This window comes from Hippocampus bargibanti, linkage group LG06, assembly GCF_051943395.1.
Source record: "Hippocampus bargibanti isolate YZ-2025 linkage group LG06, ASM5194339v1, whole genome shotgun sequence".
In the NCBI taxonomy this organism is placed as follows: domain Eukaryota; kingdom Metazoa; phylum Chordata; class Actinopteri; order Syngnathiformes; family Syngnathidae; genus Hippocampus; species Hippocampus bargibanti.
The window spans coordinates 18,772,556-18,795,064 of NC_142739.1; the positions used below are offsets into that span (position 1 = coordinate 18,772,556).

The 22,509-nt window shown below is 40.9% G+C and overlaps 2 protein-coding genes across 4 annotated transcripts in view; one reads left to right on the plus strand and one right to left on the minus strand.

Annotated features, from left to right (window-relative positions):
- Window positions 1-1,350: 1,350 nt before the first annotated feature.
- On the minus strand, window positions 1,351-7,402 carry preb (prolactin regulatory element binding). Of its 2 annotated transcripts, none has more exons than XM_088999365.1 (10): window positions 7,261-7,402; window positions 5,343-5,647; window positions 5,065-5,263; window positions 4,602-4,846; window positions 4,405-4,485; window positions 4,184-4,311; window positions 3,896-4,069; window positions 3,731-3,803; window positions 3,479-3,595; window positions 1,351-2,198 (listed from the first exon to the last, which is right to left on the minus strand). In XM_088999365.1, the coding sequence occupies exons 2-10, from the start codon at window positions 5,475-5,477 to the stop codon at window positions 2,175-2,177; spliced, it is 1,176 nt and encodes a 391-aa protein (XP_088855491.1). In that variant the 5' UTR covers window positions 5,478-5,647; window positions 7,261-7,402; the 3' UTR covers window positions 1,351-2,174. The 2 variants fall into 2 exon arrangements, with proteins under 2 accessions (XP_088855491.1, XP_088855490.1); XM_088999364.1 differs by having other exon boundaries at window positions 3,479-3,638.
- Window positions 7,403-13,503: 6,101 nt separating this feature from the next.
- Window positions 13,504-22,509, plus strand: part of adcy3a (adenylate cyclase 3a) — a 39,141-nt gene continuing 30,135 nt past the window's right edge. For both annotated transcript variants that reach the window (XM_088998021.1, XM_088998022.1), the window contains exons 1-5: window positions 13,504-13,688; window positions 14,353-15,542; window positions 18,011-18,160; window positions 19,437-19,567; window positions 19,803-19,914. In XM_088998021.1, the coding sequence (XP_088854147.1) occupies window positions 14,859-15,542; window positions 18,011-18,160; window positions 19,437-19,567; window positions 19,803-19,914 (1,077 nt within the window). In that variant the 5' untranslated portion in view covers window positions 13,504-13,688; window positions 14,353-14,858. The remainder of the gene's footprint in view (window positions 13,689-14,352; window positions 15,543-18,010; window positions 18,161-19,436; window positions 19,568-19,802; window positions 19,915-22,509) is intronic.

The following is a 22,509-nucleotide window of genomic DNA, read 5'->3' on the forward strand; positions in this document are numbered from 1 at the left end:
AATTGTGAACCTCAGTCTTAGAGACAGCAATTGAAAAGGTCATTAAAATTTGGATAGCAAATTCAGATTTTGACCCTTACTGAAACGGAAAACAGTTATTTTCAGAACACAATTGTAAATATGGGATTAAATAGACTTCTTTGGGTAGTCAAACAAGACCAGGTTTTTCATCAAAATCCTGCTTTTTTTAAGTGTACAAATAGATCTGGTGTACAGTACTCAGTCTTTACGAGCACTGTCATGTAGCATGCCGCATACACGAAGAATGCTCCAAAGCTTGTTCCCATATAGGTTGGCAACATTTTTCTTCAAGTCCAGAAAATTGCCTACATAATTGGCACTTATTTCCTAATCTTAATTGCATGTCCCAAATCTGAAGGACGATTCTACAGAGCCCTAAGGCTAGAATGTCAAACTCATTTCTAGCTGCGGGCCACATTGTAGTTGTTTTCCTCTTGAGGGCCGTTATGAACTCAAATGTTTCATAACCTCCACATATTACATACAGAGAGCACAACAAATTGATGAATGGCTAGTTTTCAAATCAGAAGTCAAGAATAATTACTGTTGTTGTGGTTTACATATGAGAAATTGAAATTTTGGTTCGTACTTTAGCAAACATCAGGGAACTTGACTTGCTTTCGGGGGCCGAATAATGTGGCGGGCCAGATTTGGCCCCCGGGCCTTGACTTTCACACCAGTGCCCTAAGGGATCATGGAAGGAAAAAAAATGCATTGAAAGGCAATTTTTTTCCCCTTCCATGTCCCCTAGGGACAGTCGCTGGCGACAGGAATATTTCACAACATACCTGCCGCTTTCTTGGGGCCAGAATAATACATGACTTTGGGAAAACAATGTCATTGAGAAGTTTGGAAATAAAAAACTTGTACGGACAAAATTAACATCTCCGGTCAACCTTGTCCCTCCTTCTATTAACATAATCGGAACAAAAGTCCTTATTTTTTTAATTCATCCTCAATTCTTCAGAACACTGATAAAACTTCCTTCGCAACAATTTGTAACTGGTCAAATGTTATAATTCATTATCTTCAATGACAGATTTCATCAATTTGAATTCCCAGTGATTATTTGGAATTCATTATTAGGAAGGCCAATGCATTCATTGATTCCTTTACAAAGATAGAGACTTGAAGTTCAAGTAATCAGTCATGTGCATACATGTTTTATTTTTAAAATGATATATTTTATTTATAAGTGGCTTTCAAAACTCTCAAGGACACTTCAGTCACCAGATAAGTTTTTTATGTGAGTGAGCAGAGGCAGCCAGACGCACCAGCATAATCAGTCATGTACATACATGTTGCTGCAAATAACAATCCACAAAGAAGTTAAACTCATTGAAATTTTTATTCACATTTTTACATCTGTAGTCTGAATTTTTGAAGTTTGTTTCAATGTGACAGGTTGAATCATTCTGGCAACATCCAACATTTTTAATGTATTCCACAATATCAAATCTTGTTTCATTGATAATGTAACAGAGCCAATGTGTGGCGAGGTGCAAACATGAAAAGTGGTGCTGAATCAAACACATGGCTCTATTTTTATAATTTACCAACCCAGAATTTGTCGTGAAAAAGACACACGTCCGAATAGATGGCATTTGCAACCAGCCCTTGACAAGAGTGACGTACTTACCTGGTCTAGACTGCCCACTAGTGTATACAAGTTAAATGGCAGTCTCTTGAGAGGAACCAATTAAAATTTGACACACATGGTCTCTGTATTATTTAGTAAATATTACATTTCTGTAATATACATATTATGAGTAATTTGTAGTTACGTTGATCCAAAATGTTTTATTCATGATACTTTGATTTTTTTTATCTTCTATGTGACCTTGAACAAAAGGACAGTGATATTAATCAAAACATTTACAATCCCATTTTGGGTGTCTCTTTTTTGCAATCATATCGGAGATGGGGGTGGAACCCTCAGTAGGCATATAGAGAGACGTCTGCACCATAAAAGCAGTTTAAAGTCAGTGGTGCAGCAATGGTGCATTTGAGTGTGTTGGATAGATTGGCCTGCAAATGGTGCGCACAAGCTCCCCATGAAAAACATGTGCCAATCCAGAAAGCTCAAAAATAGCCTGGGAAGAGACACTGGAGGAGCAGGACAATTCCCACCGCCACCAGTCCACAGAAGAACATCACCAACCAGATGGGAAATGTTCCTTAAGAGAATAAGACAGTTAAGTCCATATGGAAACATGTCTAATTTGAAAAACTCAAATAATACATGGCCAGTTCTAATGAAGTTGGAACTTTGTGTTGAATATAAAGAAAAAAAGGATACATTGATTTCCAAATCACTTTCAACTTACATTCAATTGAATACACAACAAAGACAAGATCATGTTATGTTCAAAATGATTAACTTGAGTGTTTAGCAAAAATTCATGACCTTTGAATTTTATGGTTGCTACACGTTCCAAAAAAGCTGGGTCGAGGTCATGTATACCAGTGTTTGATCACCTTTCCTTTTACAATACAAAATAAGAATTTGGGAAGGGAGGACACGAATCGTTGAAGCTTTGCAGGAATTCTTTAAGATTTCTTCTTGATGTAGAGTTGAAGATGCTCAACAGACGAGGTTCTCCGTCATATTTTCCACACATTTTCAATTGGTCTGGACTGCAGGCAGGCCAGTCTCATATATGCACTGTTTTAATGCAAAACTAGAGTGATGTGACGCATGCATAAGGTGGTTTGGCATTCTTACTGAAATAAGCAGATGAGTCCATGAAAAAGACCTACATTTGTCCAAAACCTGGATGAATCTTTCTACATTAATGGTGCCTTCACAGATGTGTAAATTACCCATTCCAGTAGCATGAATATGGCGCCAGACCATCACATATTCTGCTAAATGAACTCTGCGTGATGTCAGTTTTTGATGTAACGGCCTGATTGATTGAAAAGTCACGAGCATTCAATTTATACATGCAGTGATTTTGTCCATATTCTCTTAACCTTTTCATATTATTGGTTGGAGATGATGAAATCCCCAAATTCTTGAAAGTGTACGTTGAGGAACACTGTCCTTCAATTAACTGGCTATTTTCTCATGCAATTGTTTACAAAGTCACGAACATCACTCCATCTTTCCTTGTGAAAGACCGAGAAATTCAAGCAAGCTCTTTAAAGCCTGTCTTGGTGCCACCCGGCTAGCCTGTTCATCTGCGGAGTGTTCCAAACAGGTGTTTGATTCCTCAACTTTCTGTGTCTTTTTGCGTTTTGGCCACTTGGCCCAGCTTATTTGGAACTGGTTGCAGCCAGTTTATTATTTGCAGGAAAAAAAATCTTCATTAGTTTGAACATGACTTAATCTTGCCTGTCCTTTGCACTGTGTTCAATATTGGATGCACATGATGTATGTTTTATTTATGTTTAACACAACAGGCCAACTTCATCTGAACTGGGCTTGTAAAATTGATGGGAGTGCAGGACATACTTCTGTTGTGGACAGCATGTAGCTGACAGCGGCTGTCGACAGCCACACTAAACATGACAGTTTCATTGTTTCCTTTGATATTTTGGCCCTTGAATGCGTCGGGAAGGAATGCCAGATCTGTCACAACAATTGCATGGGATTCCTTCACATAATACATTCTCTGCACATACATATACACACAAAAGACAAAGTCACCAAGAGAGAGCAGAGCAGTTCTAATCGTTCAAGTCTTTCAACAACGCGACAGACTACCTGAAGGGAGAAAGCAATGTAGATTCCTACTGATCCTGTTACGGTCCCCAGTCCAAGAAATGTTCCAGAGTCACTGTTGGGAGACACAATCGGTTGAACCGGACCATCTGGAACAGATGCCACGACCCAAGGGCACTCCGAACACTGCGTGGAATTCAACCTTACCTGACAGCAAGGCTTGAGATGACCTCTGCCCCGCAGGGAGCTGTCAACATGGGCAGGAAGCTTTTGCCGTCCCACTTAGTGAGGTAACACGGTGGAGGTTTTCGGTCTCGTTTATGCGGGATTTGAACTGTGTAAAGCCTCAGTGCATCTTTTTGGTCTTCTACCTTTCCAAATCTGGAATACACAACACATTCATGTTGACTTCATTGGCGTACATATGCCAATCATATCAGCGTACCTGATATGAACAAGATGGTGATGATGAATAGAAAAATGTTTTTTTTTTACCTGCAAGCCATATACCGATATGTCTTTTTAGCTATCTGAGGCATGGTTTCATGCCATTTAAGACCCATAACTTGTTGGTTGTTGCGCCATACACTGCAAGCAAAATCCCTGCCAACAGTTACCAGGTGCTGCATGGAAACAATAGATATTGTAACAAAGAACTAAACCTGATTTTTTTTGTCACATTGCTACAATATGACAAAGAGGCTTTTGTGCACAACCTTGTTTCCTGAGCTCAGATCCAGGTCTTCTATCTCCTCTTCATGCGCTTTGAAGTCAAGCTTTTTCTTTAGGGATGGAAACTGGTTGGGAAATATGTTTTGGATTTAACTGATTTCATCAACTTCAAGCAATTGGATACAGAAAATTGACATCTACTGAAGTTATCCCGAAATGATGACGACATTGTAATCATTACCTCCCAAACTCTGATGTGTCCATCTGTGCCTCCTGTCAGGAGCAAGCTCAGGTCATGACTAAATCTGACCACCTTTTGGAGCGGGTCCACAGGGTTCAGATCTGACTGCAATTCAGCCAGTTCTGTCACAGAGATGTGCGTTGTCTCATCCTTGGTATCAGACCCAGAGACAGCAGCCGTGTCCTTTCCATCTTGGTTTCTCTTCCCACCTCGTTGCCTGACATTAGCTTGTTGCGCGTTGTTTTCTACATAGAAGACACATATTTTGCAGGATGTAGGTATTTTGCACAGATAAGTACAAGACTCATACAAACTGCAGGATAATGAACGAATAGCCTTTACATATTTCAGTTAAAGATTTTGAGAAGGATGTCACCAAAGAGTTTTGCGTCAGAATTCTGAGATAAACTATTGCCCTTTCTGGAATAGAAGTAGAGGGCCAGATCAAAGTTGCACAACGTACCATCGTTAGCCACAGCCTTGCCTTCACTTTTCTTTGTGCAGTCATCAAATTTCATCAAAGAGCATGTTCCATCTTGACCTGCAGCTATCACCCCATCACCTAACGCCAAATTCATGGTAGCACGTGTGTCAGTGTCATGTGAGTGAAGCAGGCTGGCACTGTAGTGGTTTTCTCCAACCAACTGCAGCTCCAGGAAATGCTGCAATACAGTCATAAATCACGTGGGCACAAGACATGTAAGTTGATTAACATGCATGCATAACTTGCACTATGCTTACCAAACTATTCTTGATGCCAGTATTGGAAGGCCCCCCTCCACCGGCTATCACCACTAGTCCTGCTTTAGGGTCAACTTTTATGGAGTACAGAGGAAATGGGGCTCTGTAGAGGTCGGGCACCTTGCGTTTGCCCATTGCTGGCCTACAATTCACTCACAGTTCTTCATAAAAGTTCTACATTCAAGGCCACCTCTAGTAAAACATATGAGCGATGGTTTCTTTTTGCCCACCCACCACCTCTGCCTTTTTTATTTGTGAGCAGAGCCTCAAATGTGTCACCTAGTGGATGGTGTGCTTTGAAAGGTCTGGAAAATAATACAGAAAATGAAGTAAATGATAGACATATGTTTGGCATTATTTCAAAACGATTTACCAAAACAAACCATTCCGCACAAGGGGAGGAAGAGACATTGTTTTTATTTATAACATGACTGTTTCATAAAGTAGAATAATACAATTGGTTTAACATTACTCATGTCATAATAGAGCTGCACAACAGGAACTGTATGATAATGGTAACATAACTTCATGGTGTCTACCACATTTATTAACATTGGATAGTTTATCAACAGAAACATTTCTATTATTGTGGTGCTGATAAGAATTGTTCAATACTTTCACAAAACATGTATTACTGGTTTTCACCATACTTTTACTTGAGTATATTTGTATATGGGTTTGCTGTGTTTATCAGTTTAATTCGGACGTAAGGTGTTTGAGTCTGACACATGGTTTTCGCTATTCAGTGAACCCTCGTTTATCGCGGGAGATACGTCCCAAAAATAGCCCGCGATAGGTGAAATCTGCAAAGTACAATGTAGTCAGCTTTTTTTGTAATTTTATTTTACAATGCAAAACTGTACATACTGCAGAATGAAACAAAAAATAAAACCTCTTTTCGAATAGTTTAAAGAACGGTGTTGTAAAACAATATTTTGCTGCTGCGCCTATTCGCCCTGACTCCGCTGCGCTGTAGGCTCTTTTTCTACTGAAGGAGTCTTTCTCCGAGAGAAGAACATTGTCATCGGTAGTTGTTGGCACTCTCTTTTTTTTTGTCTTTCTTTTTTTTAGAATAGAGAACAGCTCATGGAGCAGAATGCTCTTCAAAGCCAGTGTGTTTGATTTTATTCTGCTTTGTTTGTAGTGTTGTTTATTTTACTTTGTTTGTTTGCAGATTTGCAAGCCATTAATAAAATAACATTAAAAAAAAAACGTTTTCCCCTGAAAAAAAATCCGCGATGCACTGAACCTGCGATAAGTGAACCACAAAGTAGCGAGGGGTCACTGTATTGGCAGTGAGGCAGATATTCTTCAGCGCAGTTCACGCGAGATATTTTCATTTTTCATTTTGTGAAGTTGTTGTGATATCTTTTGGGGATATAGGTCGATATTTTGTTTCGTTTTCACAAACGTGCTCAAGGTGACGTAAATGTTTGAAAGTTATCAAGGATGTGTCATTTTGCCTTGTAAGCAAAAATGGTTCAGTCCTCTCAAAGCGCCAGCGCAAAATAAACAGTATCACCTGTGTCGCGTAATACGGGATTGTTGATTTGTATTTTTTTCCATTGGCAATAGTTAGAGGCTTGTTTTACGCAGTTAATGTAACACGATGACGTTCGCGTGAATATAATTGTTACATGTCAATTGGTGCAATTACACAATTCCCGATCGAAACATCCATTTATTTTTAAACACTTGAAACGGCTAATTTTTGGAATGACAGTACATTAGTCTCATTTATACGTCGGTGTAGAGTGATATACAAATAAGCACAACACTTCACTGGGAAGCATTATTTGAAGAAGAGTGAATGAACTGTTATGTCACCAATTGTGCATTTTCGTTCAATAGCTAAAGGTTAGCACAACTCGTTGCAAGGACGCCGTCATGTTTGAGTATTACATTTGAGGTTGCCTACCTGTGCAAATGGTTCCGTAACCCTCTTGTGAACATTTAATCGGGGGTTACAAGCCGATTATTTCATTATAACTACTTTGGATCACAGGCTTGTGATGTGTAAAATGGCCGACACCTCCATGATGCAACGCGAAGTGACGACACGTTGAGATAGCACAATCCACTTCCCGAACACGTCAGCAGCCACCGCCGACGTACACTACGCCTTGACGTTGCCACAATATCGCTCATATTTTTTAACGCTACAAATACATATCATTTTAAAAATAAACAGTTATTTGCGTTGTGTATGCCAAATTATAGCTTCACGTGATGGCAAATGAAAAATAATCATGAAAAGAATTAGTGTCATGAATGAAACTGCTTGTTTTACCTTGGATATGTGCAATAAAGCCTGAGCTAATCCTTAAAGAACAACCGACGTCTCCGGACAAATTGTGTCCATATTGTAAAATGACTTCAAATGACTTCTACTGAGCGTATTTTAAAAAGATTCCACCGCGTATAGCTATATTTTATGTTTTAAGACTCGCGCTGAATATTCAGGAAGTCTTATTTTTGAGTTGGTGACGAGTCCGTACGTGACGTCACTAAAGGAACGCCCCACACCGAAAAAAAAAGACACATTGTAGCAGTCCTTCCATCAAGTCAATGTATTTTGCTGTATTGTTTGGTCTGAAAACCTTGTGTGTTGCATCCAAAAGCCTCCAGAAGAGGGTGTCCAAGCTCCATATAAGGAATTTATCAGCCTGTGGAAACGGAGGTGGCCACAGGACGTCGCCATTTTGTGCCTCTTTTCTGGTGATCGTTTCTCCCCAATGTTGCCTCAAAATGGCATGGAATAAATTCTTTAATCGATTGCAAACATGTATGCTTTCCTCTTCAGAACTACTTGAATCATATTCATAACTGGAGGTGTAACAAGAAATCGATGAGAAGGTTTCTTCAGCCGTCATCTGTACAAATTTGAAGGTTTTGGACGTTTCGCCTCCTATCCAAGAGGCTTCGTCAGCGAACTAAAGTCTGACTGGTCGTATCGGCCTTATTTATATATCCCTAATGTCCAGCCATGGCGGCGCCGGACACAGCTATGATAGGTCCCTACTCTCAGGTTGGGGGGAGCAGAGGACCACTCCCTGTGGCCCCACTGATTGTACCTACATTCCTGACTAACGATTGGCCCATTTCCCCCACTCCCACTGGTATCACCTCATTAGCATTACGAATGTTGCCTAACCTGTTTTGCCTCAGCAGGCTATTCTATGAGCGATCCAAATTGAACCTCACCCCACCAGACCGGTTTAATGAAGGATTTTGTTGTTTTATAAGAATCGCTTCTTTTACCCCCCTTTCAAACCATCTATGTTTTTTCGCTAATATTTTGGATTGGATTGGATTGGATTGGATATGCCTTTATTAGTCTCACAGTGGAGAAATTTACATTTCACAGCAGCAAAGTGATGAAAGGAATGAAAGTAGAAAAACGAAATACATGAGCTGCTGGAAAGGCAGCCACTCTCGCGGCGCCGTCTTGAAGTCAAAAGAACAAAAAAAAAAAAAACTAAATAACAAATAATATGACAGCATAGAGACAATATGACAAAACAAAGACACAGAGAGACATTCATTCTTCAGGACTTGCTGTACCCTCTTTGTGATGACATGAAACAGTTCTAGATGAAAGAGGAGAGGATCAAAGCGTCTTTCCACCAGTGGATCAGGGACATCATGGTGGAATGTGCACGTCGACTACAAGCTAAATGTTGAAAGCAAACACGCAGCTGTAGCATCCATTGACGAAAAGAGATTGTCTCACATCTCCTGTTCCACATAAATCTGCTTCAATTCCAAGCCGCAACAGTTCCACATACGCATCGGCGCTCTGCGCTGACGCTCCTTTCTTCTTATTGCGGGTTCCTCCAGCCATGCATCCATCCAGCCGCAGACCGTCCAACGGCACTGACCTTTCCGCTAAACAAAGCGGGGCTGTGAAGATGCTGCCCATTACGGGCGCAAAAAAAGCACAATGGCCCCTTTGGTGTCCAGCGATGGCAGTCGAATGGCTCCGACATTCCTCCCATTCAAAAACAGTACTGGCATATTCATGCTGCCGAAAAGGCGCAACCGCTCAGCACAGTCTCCTCCTTGATGAATGTCGTGGTCAAAAATGCTGAAAAACAATCTGTATCCGTTCCACACGATGTACAACAACACAAAGTGACAAAAGAAAACACAAGACAAGACAAAAACAACCAAAAAAAGCAAGGCTCATGAGAGCACTTGCTGAGGCTGCCTACTCGGGCGCCATCTTGGACTTCAACCTCATTGTCGTCAAATGAGTGGTTGCTAGCTTTTAGCTGCAAATGTACTGCCGATTGAGGCCCACTTGTATTATCCCTGCGATGTTGATAAAGTCTTTTTTTGAGAATTTGTTGAGTCTCCCCAATGTACTGCTCTTTACAATTTTCATTCTTACAATGTATGGAATAAACTACATTACTTTGTTTTTCATTTGGTAGCCTATCTTTTGGATGCACTAATTTTTGCCTTAACGTGTTTATCGGTTTGAAATAAGTAGGAATTTTGTGTTGCCAAAGGACTCGTTCGTCTGTGTAAGCTCTCAGTCGTACAGGAGTGGTCCATCGATGAGAAGGTTTCTTCAGCCGTCATCTGTACAAAAGTGAAGGTAGGAACAATCAGTGGGGCCACAGGGGGGGGTCCCGCCTCCCCCAACCTGAGAGTAGGGACCTATCATAGCTGTGTCCGGCGCCACCAGGTCTGGACATTAGGGATATATAAATGGGGCCGATACGACCAGTCAGACTTTAGTTCGCTGACGAAGCCTCTTGGATAGGAGGCGAAACGTCCGAAACCTTCACTTTTGTACAGATGACGGCTGAAGAAACCTTCTCATCAAAGGACTCGTTGTAATTTTTCAAAAACTCCTGCAATGTAAGGTACTGCTACTCCTCTCCTTTTTGTATCTTGAGAATTATTGGAGAGGTGAGGAGTAGCAGTAGTAGTATAAGGAGAGGAGTAGCCTTTTGTTGCGCCCGAAGAGGGCGTCCAAGCTCCATGTGAGGAATTTATCAGCCTGTGGAAACGGGCTGATTCATTCCTCACAACAGCTCGGTGGCTATCTTGTGCATTTTCTGGGACGCTACATTGCAGTCCTGACAGCCCGAATTGATACACAAGTACTTCTTTAATCAATTGCAAACATATATGCTTTCCTCTTCAGAACTATTTGAATCATATTCATAACTGGATGTGTAACAAGAAAGCATAGTCTCCGAATCTGAAGTCATTGTTTTGATTCTCCAGCAATGCGTGACGTCACGAACTGGGGGTGGGACTTTCTGAAAATGCCCAGTTCACAGCTCAATTTTTTGCAGATTTTGGACACTAAGTCATTTTCATTGGTGTATTGCATTTGAATAAAAATATCATACTGTGTGTTTTGGGTATTTTAGATGCTATAAAACGTTTTTCTGATGTCAGTTAGCAAATAAAAATGTGATGTCAGTTGTCCTTTAAAATAATGAACCTTCGGCCGTATGCGATATGGAAATAGTGGTGTAAAATTGCAAGTTAGCTGTGCCCATGTTTGTGGTGCCTGGACAAACCGACGACATAATTGTTAGCTGCAATGCCATGAAGAAAATCCTTCACCTGATGCAGAAGACTGAAGGCTACTGGCGGCTCATGTCATAGCCCGGTAGTACTATTGATGATGACTCTAACCACTTTTTCTCACTGCTTTCCAACACAGAGAAATGGAGGGGTGGAACTATACCTGACAAAGTCGGCACGCTGAAGTTGCGGCAGTGTGTGATGTTGCAACTAGAGAGTGAACATCTTGTTTGGGCTATGCTTCCCGCCTCCGCACCGATGTCAGTTGGCAGCACAGTCGCAGTTGAATCAACCCAAGCAAGGTGCAGATCCAGGAAGATTCTGGTTGGCAGGATTATCACACCAATGTGGGCCGATGGATGGCTCCCAGTGAGGGTCCCCTCGACTCAAAAAGTGGTGTTCAGAAGAAACACAAAGCTGGCAGATGTATTTCGCTGCATGGCTGCAGAAGACTTGTCTGAACCTCACAACATCCAAATTTTGTCCCAATCTGATAAGAATGCCACCGCAAGGCCAAGGTCCAAAGAAGACATCAAAATAGCACTGGACAAGCTTGGGCGACATGATCTGGATTTGGATGCATGTGCTGTCTCCGATATGTGGAGGGACAGACTTTTCCAAATCATTGAGAGGTATGAAGAAGTGTTTTCACGGAACAGGATGGACTGCGGAGAGGCCTCTGAATTTGTACACAAGATACACCTCGTGGACGAGAGACCTGAGTAGGCAGCCATCAGCGAGTGCTCTCACGAGCCTTGCTTTTTGTTGTTGTTTTTGTCTTGTTATTGTGTTTTCTTTTGTCACTTTATGTTGTTGTGCGTCACGTGGAACGGATACAGATTATTTTTCAGCATTTTTGGCCACGACAATCATCAAGGAGGAGACTGTGCTGAGCGGTTGCGCCTTTCGGCAGCATTAATATGCCAGTACTGTTTTTGAATGGGAGGAATGTCGGAGCCATTTGACTGCCATCGCTGGACAGCTCTGGGGCCACTTTTTTTGCGCCTGTAATGGGCAGCACCTTCACAGCCCCGCTTTATTCAGCGGATAGGTCAGTGCTGTTGGAAAGTCTGCGGTTGGATGGATGCATGGCTTGAGGAGCCCGTTATAAGAAGAAAGCAGCGTCAGCGCAGAGCGCCGATGCGTATGTGGAACTGTCGCGGCTTGGAATTGAAGAGGATTTATGTGGGACAGTAAATGTGAGATAATGTCTTTTCGTCAATGGATGCTACAGCTTCGTGTTTGCTTTCAACATTTAGCTTGTAGTAGACGTACAAATTCCACCATGACGTCCCTGATCCACTGCTGACATGGATGCTTTGATCCTCTCCTCTTTCAACTCGAACTGCTTCATGTCATCACAAAGAGGGTACAGCAAGTCCTGAAGAATGAATGACTGTGTCTTTGTGTTGTCATATTTGTTATTTTTAAAAATTTTTTTACCAAGATGGCGTCGCGTGAACGCGCAGCGGCTCCCCTCTCCCGGCAAATTGGCGTTTTCATGATTATGTTTGTTAAAGTAATTATAAGTGCCTTGCATGCTGGGTCAGAGAGGACAGTAATTTCATCTGTGCTGTATGTCATGCATATTAGCATATTTGACAATAAAGCTGACTTTGACTTTTGATAGATAGACAGATAGATGGATGGATGGATGGATGGTTGGATAGATAGATAGATAGATAGATAGATAGATAGATAGATAGATAGATAGATAGATAGATAGATAGATAGATAGATAGATAGATAGATAGATAGATAGATAGATAGATAGATAGATAGATAGATAGATAGATAGATAGATAGATAGATAGATAGATGAATATGTCCAGAATTTTAAAAAAGCAGGATGGGGGCTGCTATCTACAGAACAGCACTTCGGTGATTTCGTTCAGGGGCGGATACAGAAAATGTGCAGAGTGTAAAGAGAAATGTAGTATTAGGGCGGCCACTAGGACCAGGCATCTCACCCAGCAGGTGCAGGGGAGGGGGGAGTTCATGTTGCATGTATTGCACTGCTTTTGCTGTTCAGTTGGGATCCACTTGTTAGCCGTTGGAATAAACACGTCTCCACATTTAGTCGTGTGTGCTCATTCCTCAACGGCTACCAGTATCATTATGGAAGTGAAGTAGCTTTCCCTTCAAAACAAGAGCTAACTTTGTTTTCATCGCCGATGGCAGATGTTTCAATTTAATTCCCTAAAAATACTCAAAAGGAACAATCTTTCATCCGTTTATTTTATGAATGAATGTGTTTCCTGTTTTTTGCTTTAATTGTGGTTATGATAATTGTATGTTTAAATTTTATGTTAGGTTCTGGACTGTAAACCCATTTTTTAAAATTGAAAAAGAAAACCCTGCAGTTACGCTTCTCACACACCACTGCACCTAATCATCTGAACATCAAACGTTTCACTTTGGAAACAACTTTAAAACAACCTACCAGTATGATTACTTTTCACCATTTTGTACGTGTACTGTTGTTGCTGAAATAATTTCTTCAATGTGTAATTTATGTCCTCATAAATTTGAGTTTTAACACGTTTTATTTCACCATGAAGTACCGGAAATTCTCCTCGATGTGTTTACAGCTCACGACAAAACGGTGTAGTCCGCGGAAAACCCCTAAGCAGCGGAAAACACACGCACACGTAGCAAACCAGGCTAATTTTTCTACTTCTTTACCATCTGCAAACTGGGACTCAAAATATCAATGCTGTTGTGATTCCTTCAAGTGACAACCGTGTCTGTATTTCAGGAGTAATGATAGCCCACGAAATCTGGTTCCACGTTCAGGTAGGTAAATGCATCAGTGAACAATTTCACATCTGGGAGAATGGTCCCATCATATCAGCTTTCCGCGTTTCAAGGAAATAAAATTAGCTAATTAAATCACTAACTCGGGATAGCAAAGTGCAACGTATACATTGCCATCATATACAAATAGTCTATACATTCTCGATCCCCCAAATGCTAAAACATCAACGGAAATATGATTTCTATTAACCAAAGATAGATTCCGTCCCTGGTAAGACTTGATTAAAATCAGTTACACGTACATTATTGTGGCGATGCTCAATGTTTGAACAACGTGTAGAAAGTAAAAGTGTTTTTATGAACTGTCCATCCATGTGGCTCCACGCAACACGTAGTCGGCCAGTCAGTCAGGTAGGCCCGCAGCACAGGGCCTGGACTTCAAATGATGACAAAACGACCGATGATTTACTCTTCTGTTTTGCCGTTGGTACAGAGCCGAAAATGATCCAAAACACCAACTAAACTAAAATGTTCATAATCAGTTGTATCAATACATATCCAGCAACAGCTTATTTAACAGCGTGGCCTGTCTTGACAAGAACCATCATGGTCATACTAAGATCACACATCCATCGCAATCCTCATGACTGTGACAACTTGTAGTATTTAATTGTGACTCTCCTCTGTCTTGCCCTTCATTTAGGATATATGAGTTATGACACTACAGGGCCAACATGCAAAATACAGTCCATGCCTGTGGAATGATGGCGATTGGAGCTTGTGCAAACATTTGCCAAAGGGATGTCAACTTCAGTTCAGCCACTCAGACTGTGTGTATTACTGTGGAGAGCCTCAATGGAAATGAGACCGTAAAGCAGTCATATTACTGATGCTGAATGAGAAAAAAAGACAATCTCTGCATCATGTTGCTGAGGAGGCGTGCCCAGTTTGTGGATCGGACACAGGACTGAGCCAAACGACGGCATTTGATGGAGTGAGCACATATGCAGCGATGTAAGCGGATGCCTGTCTTGTGTCAGTCCTACAAGACAATCAACACACGGAAGGGATTTAATACACACGTGTGGATTCAGAGGGGAAGGAGGGGCAATCTGGGGAAGCATTCAATAACTTGATCATCTGTGTGAAAAGCATCGGGTCTCAAGTTAAAGAGGAGACAACAGAGCAGACAGGAAGCTAAAACACTCAATGCCCATTATGCCTCGGAATCGAGCGTTTTCAGAGCCCGAGTACTCTGCTGAGTATTCCGCAGACTGTTCCGTGACTCTGCCCTCTGACCCTGGGCAGGCTGTTGGGCGAACACACGAGGTCACAGTGAGGAGCTCGGGATGCTGCCTTTGCCTACCTCGTTTCATGCGCCTCGCCTTTGCGCCAGAGTCCCTGGAGAACCTCTACCAGACCTACTTCAGGCGTCAAAGACACGAAACCTTACTGGTGCTGGTTGTGTTTGCGGCTCTCTTTGATAGCTACATCATTGTCATGTGTGCGGTGGTCTACACCAGTGACAAGCTGCCATCTGTCCTGGTGGCGTCTGTGGGTCTGCTAGCAGACATCCTCCTATACCTGCTGTGCCGCTTCGGGCTGCTGCCAGATCGCATCTCAAGGCGGGTGGTGCCCTACACCCTGTGGGTGCTTATAGCGGCCCAAATATTCTGCTACCTGGGTTTGAATTATGCCCGCTTCCACCAGGCCAGCGACACAGTGGGCTGGCAGGCTTTCTTCAGCTTCTCCTTTTTCCTTACACTGCCTTTGAGGTTGACTCCCATCGTGCTTATCACAACTGTCACCTGCGGAGTTCACACCCTGGTTCTGGGTGTCACCATCGCCCAGCAGCAACAGGAGGAGATCCAGGGAGCAGCACTTGGCAGGCAGGTGAGACTTGGCAAGGGAAGAAAAATATGAATCATGCTACTCTTGGAATACTTAGAGCAATATGTTTAATACTTATTCAAAACAAACAGATTGGTAAGACTGGCATATTTAAACGAAAAATATCTTTTATGTCCACTGCCGATTGGATTAGCCTTTATTGGTTTTGCAGTGGAGAGATTTACATTTCACAGCTTTATTCTGTACATTTACTCGAATAAGAGTTTTGCCCAATGCACCACCACAATAGAACTACAGTCAAACCTCGGTTTTCGAACGTCTCGGTTCTCATCCCATTCTGTTTTTAACCAAAAATGTCATATTTTTTATACCCCTGTATGCAACCGAAATTTGGTTCTCAACCAAACAGAGATTTTTTACATTGATTTTAATGGAAAGTGCTGTTTCGGTTTTTGAACAAATCGGTTTTCGAACAGGTTTCTGAAACGGATTATGGTCGAAAACCGAGGTATCACTGTAGTTGAAATACAACAGTTAGGATGTCATTGACTCTGTTTAAAAAAACAACAAGAACAAAAAAAAGGCACAAATACAATCTCGATATACCTACAATATGTGTGTCTCCGGCTTCTTTTTACAAGAGGCTAATAAACAAACATGTTGATTTCACTACTCTTTCTTTTGGCAATATGGAAACCTAATAGGCATTTCCTTGCAATGTTTCTTTAGAAATGTTTTGACTCCACGGTCATGCTGACTTTTCAGCAATGTTGACTTGATGTTGTCATCATTGAACGAGTCAGTTGAAGAAATAACTCATCACACATTTTATTGTCTTCTAAATGATAATTATTCATTGATGTCTCATATTTATTGATATTTCAACATAAAATTAATATATATATACAGTAAAGTCTCGTTATATCGATATTCAAGGGAGTCCGAAAAAATATCGATATAACCGGGACTATCGATATATCCGACCCTGTTTGCATGTAATTTTCTCCGTGCGTGCATAGAAATAGTATCGATATAACCGGGACTATCGATATAGCCGATATCGATATAACGAGACTTTACTGTATTTCCAATGATACTTGTTTTTTAAAACAGAAGTCTCAAACAAATTCTGACACAATCACAAGTTAAATGTTTTTAGTCAATTGAGTTTTTTGTTGATATTTATAAGGTAGACCCACATAGTGCATCAATAACTAATGCATTAAGTAAGGAAAGAGGATACACCTAGTACGATCAAACCAACTGCACTTGATTACGTAAATGTGATCATTTTATTTGCAATGCCATCATTGAAAAGTAAAATTAGATTATATACTACATTGCTCCTTCTTTTCTATATAATACAACAGCGTCACTGCACTTTATTTTGTTGTTGTTTTTTCCTGCACAACTGTGGGCATATAAAAAAAACAGTGAGCTGATGATGCAAGTAATGACACGGCAAACAAATGTTGTAGATATATTTTTTGTCTTGTAATGCATTATATATATATATATATATATATATATATATATATATATATATATATATATATATATACACACACACACACACACACACACACACACACACACACACACACACACACACACACAACCACTTATAATGTGAGTTCTTCACATGCACATTTTCAGCTTGTTCGTACTAGGGTTGAGGCATCTGGATTTTTTTATCAAGACTCATGCCGATATTTGTCAGAAAAAAAATAATATAACAGATTAAATGGCTGATAAATTTAGAAAGTACAGAATGAATCAAATGCCTTTGTTTAAGGGCTAAAAGAACAGCAATTTGAATTATAGGGAAAATATCTGTTTTATAATAATTTTTCCTTAAGCTTTGACTGATTAATACATACCATTTAAACTAGCAGTGGCTTCTGGAGGAGTCAAAAACAATTGTTTCATGAAGCAACATTTAAGATTGATTTTACCATCATTACAAGTCTTTCTTGATTGTCAGTTCAACACCTGTAAACAAGTCACCAACTCAACAAGCATTCACCGTCATCCAACCCTTTTTGCCCAGTCCCGGGAGCTATTGGAAGTGGAAAAACTGGTTGTGTTGTTTACCTTACGCCAGTCTGGTCCCATGTTGTGACAGTGGAAATATGCTGCTAGAAAAGCTCAATTTGTGTCGGATCAAGTAGGATTACAATTTCCATGTTCTTTGACACAGAAACGGGAATAATGTCGCATTGAAAAGTTGGTCTGTCGCAATTCTGTTTCTTTGAGTGTAATTCTTTGACTTGTGTAAGGTAATCTCAAAGCTACAAGTACAGTACAGCCAGTGAGTTGAATGTTCAATCAGGGCGGTGTTATTTTTAGAACATGCCGTTGGCCAATAATGATAATGGAAAAAAAAAAAAATAGGCGGATGGCTCGATGGCCTGTCAATAAACCTTCGTCAGAGGCCTGTTACAGAAAAACATTCATGCAAACTGTGTCCTTGTTGTTGTTGTTGTTGTTGTTTTGTTTTGTTTTTTCAGCTCCTGGCCAACATTGTGATCTATGTTTGTGCTATTACTGTGGGCGTCATGTCATACTACATGGCAGACCGGAAGCACAGAAAGGCATTTCTTGAGGCAAGACAATCACTCGAGGTCAAACTCAACCTGGAGGAACAAAGCCAGCAACAGGTCAGAGGTTATATAATACAACATGTCTGTGTTTGAAGGCAACTTTATTATATCAACTAACTTTAAGTAACAGTCAAAAGGCATTTGAAGCCTTTTCGACGCGATTGTCGCTGCTCGAATGTAACGCGGTGCTCTCAAGACATGGACAACTCAGCTGCCATCTCTTGGTTTGATTTGTAAGACTTTGTGAATATTCAACCTTGCTCCTTCTGATTGGTCCGAACGGTGAAGAATGAAAAACAACAATTGTTTCTACACGCGTTTCAATCAGGAATGTGCTCACCAATTATCCTCCATATCATGTTGATGTGTCAAATTGTTGTCAGCCATAATGCTTCGAAATACGACTCGAAAATGAAATACGAAAATGTGCCTGACTGAGACTCGAGACATTTCAAGGGATCTTTGTTCTCTCAACTTGTATCAGGCTTAATTGCAGTACGGCATCTTCAGAATGGGATGCTTAGACTGCTGGCAGATGAGCGTCACCAACCAATCAAGGATGGAGTATGTTGTACTCTCTGTTATCATGACAATTAGCCTCCAAAAGTGATATATGTCTAATCACAAAGTCAACCCGCTCATTTGATTGTTCCTTGTCCGCCACACTATGAAATTTGGATTAATATTCAGAGCGCCCCCACGTAACACTTAATATCCCTCACTTCCTCCCCATGTACTTCAGTTGTACTTGTGCAGGCTCAATTGTGCATTAACATAGGCAACATTCTGAACGACAGGAGGTGTGCTCAAAAAGTTCCGGGATTGTTGTCTCGCAACAAACTACAAACTAAATTGCTCCTTTTGTTTGGATTTCAAATATTAGTCAATAAGTCCCAAAACTACTCTGACACACCTTGTGTTCCTTGTCTGTGTCCAATTTAGTGGATTTTTTTGGGCGGGTCACCGCAAACTGCTTTCGGATTAAATTCTCAAATTACATTCCACTGTTGACTGAGACCCCTCTTTTGAATTTTCTTTGCTGAATGAGCAATTGCCCAATGAGACAAGTCCGTTTATGAAGAGTTCTCTTTTTTCCTCTTTTGTTAAACATTGACAATAAGCATTGAGTCATTTCTTCGTCTGAGCGGATGGTTCATGCAGAAATTAGGGTGTACATCTTAATCATGCTGATTCTTTCCTGAAGAGTTGATTTTTTTCATTCCCAAATTATGAACAAAATGTTGATCTGATGAACCAGCACTGTCCATTCTAATCACGTTTGAAATCCGTATGATTCCTCTGAAGGAGAGTTCATGGCTTGTTTCTTCTTTAGGAACGCCTGCTGCTGTCCATCCTTCCCAAACACATAGCGGACGAGATGCTGCAAGACATGAAAAAGGAGCCCAGTCAGAAAGAAATGCAACAGTTTAACACCATGTACATGTACAGACATGAAAATGTCAGGTAATGTAGCTGCTAATGTTCAATGTACGAAAGACGCCAGAAAGTCATTTTCATTGAAAATACAAAAAAAAAAAAAATGTTTGAAGTGATGTAAACATGCCAAGAATTTCAATTCTCCTCTTTCAAGCTGCATTGTAAAATTTGCATGGCTCACTGACGTTTACAATAGTTCATTAACCTTCAAATGAATGCGTCATTATACTAATGCTTTGCTTTGTCTCGATCTGTTGTGCAGTATTTTGTTTGCAGACATTGTGGGCTTTACCCAGCTGTCATCATCATGCAGCGCTCAGGAGCTGGTCAAGCTGCTCAACGAACTCTTTGCTCGGTTTGACAAACTAGCTGCAGTGAGTCTGAGTATTAAGCAATCTGGTTGTAAATGTGCATTTACAGTCTTTTTGGACCTTTTGGACCTTTTTGGATTTCAGACACTTTTTGGCAGTGTCTGAAACAACGTCTGCCCGGAGGGCGTACAATTACTGACGGGTGGTACAACTTTCAAAACGTCTTGGCCCGGGTGGCCGACAGCTTCTTTAAGAAGAAAAAAAAAACAAAAACAAAACAATTATTTTCAAATCAAACGTTTGTTTTATTCAATAAAGCATAAGCTACAAACAAACCGCAACAAGCCACGTGGACTCTCTAGTACACTTTACAGTCACGATATAGTCCGAATTTGAAAGGCGCTTAGAAAGAGGAGGCCACGTGGCTTTGAGCAGACAACGCAACGCAAACATTGCATCGTGCACCATGACGACAAACGACAACTGGAGCAAAATCTTCAGCAAGGGATATTCACCATAAATTAAGCAAGACAGCATTTGTGGTAGGTACTTCCTTAATTTAAAAAATCCTTTATACTTAGTTTTTTTTCTTTGCGATTAGTCGTCTTATTGTGTTTCAAGTTGTGAAAAATGGTCCAGGTAACTATGGCTGGGCAGGCAACTTTTCAAAGTTGTCTGCACGGGTGTCCGCTAACTTTTTGTCATGAGTTTCAGACACTGCATTGGGTGATCATTTTTTTACAGCACAGATTTGTGGTGCGGATAACCAACAACAATAGACATACATGTACAATATCCTGCTTTTATTTTAAGTTTCTGTTTCTGAAAGCTGTGAACATTCTTATGCAATATCAGTGTCTGAAACTCATGACAAAAAGTTCGCGGACAGCGGTGCAGACAACTCTGAAAAGTTGCCTGCCCAGCCATAAAGTTGCCTGCCCCATTTTTCACAAGACGACTAATCGCAAAAAAAACATTGTTGCGCAGTATAAAGGATTTTTTTTTTTAATTAAGGAAGTACCTACCACAAATGATCCGTTGCTTAATTTATGGTAAATATCGCTTGCTGAAGATTTTGCTCCAGTTGTTGTTTGTCGTCATGATGCACAATCTAATGATTGCGTTGCGTTGTCTGCTAAAAGCCACGTGAACCGCTCTTTCTAAGCACCTTTCACCTTCTGAAAGGCGCTTAGAAAGAGGGGTCCACGTAGCTTGTAGCAGTTTGCTTGTAGCTTTTGCTTTATTGAATAAAACAAACGTTTGATTTTATTTTTTTTCCTTTTTCTTGAAGAAGTTGTCGGCCACCCGGGCCCAGATGTTTTGAAAGTTGTATGCCCGACGTAAAAGTTGTACATCCCTGGCCACGGCGCAGACATTATTTCAAACCCTGCCATTCGTCTGTGTAAGCTCTCAGTCGTACAGGAGTGGTCCATCGATGAGAAGGTTTCTTCAGCCGTCATCTACAAAAGTGAAGGTTTCGGACGTTTCGCCTCCTATCCAAGAGGCTTCGTCAGCGAACTAAAGTCTGACTGGTCGTATCGGCCCCATTTATATATCCCTAATGTCCAGACCTGGTGGCGCCGGACACAGCTATGATAGGTCCCTACTCTCAGGTTGGGGGGGGGGCGCGGGACCCCCCCCCTGTGGCCCCACTGATTGTTCCTACATTCCTGACTAACGATTGGCCTATTACACCCACTCCCCCCGGTATCACCTCATCAGCATAACGACCCTCATCAGCATTGCGAAAGTTGCCTAACCTGTTTTGCCTGAGCAGGCTATTGTATGAACGATCCAAATTGAACCTCACACCACCAGACCGGTTTAATGAAGGATTTTGTTGTTTTATAAGAATCGCCTCTTTCACCCCCCTTTCAAACCATCTATGTTCTTTCGCTAAGATTTTAACCTCATTGTCGTCAAATGAGTGGTTGCTAGCTTTTAGGTGCAAATGTACTGCCGATTGAGGCCCACTAGTATTATCCCTGCGATGTTGATAAAGTCTTTTTTTGAGAATTTGTTGAGTCTCCCCAATGTACTACTCTTTACAATTTTCATTCTTACAATGTATGGAATAAACTACATTACTTTGTTTTTCATTTGGTAGCCTATCTTTTGGATGCACTAATTTTTGCCTTAACGTGTTTATCGGTTTGAAATAAGTAGGAATTTTATGTTGCCAAAGGACTCTTTGTAATTTTTCAGAAACTCCTGTAATGTACGGTACTGCTACTCCTCTCCTTTTAGAATCTTGAGAATTATTGGTTTCGTTCGCTATTCTTTCTTTCTGACATTTGTTGAATGACCACTGAGGGTACCCACAGTTAGTGAGTGCTCTCCTGATATGTTTTGACTCCTTTTCTCTACCTTCAGTGCTAGTTGGTATTAGTTTAGCCCTATGCTGGAGGGTTCTGATAACTCCTAGTTTATGTTGTAAAGGGTGGTTAGAGTCAAAAAGTAAGTATTGGTCAGTGTGCGTAGCCTTCCTAAAGACTTCTGTTTTTAGCGCTCTGTCCTCTTTTATAATTACTTTACAATCCAAGAAGGCTAGTTGGTTCTCTTGAATGTCCTCACGAGTAAATTTAATGTTGAAGTCTACAGAGTTGAGATGATCTGTGAAGGATTGAATTTCTTGTTTCTTAATTATGACAAAAGTAT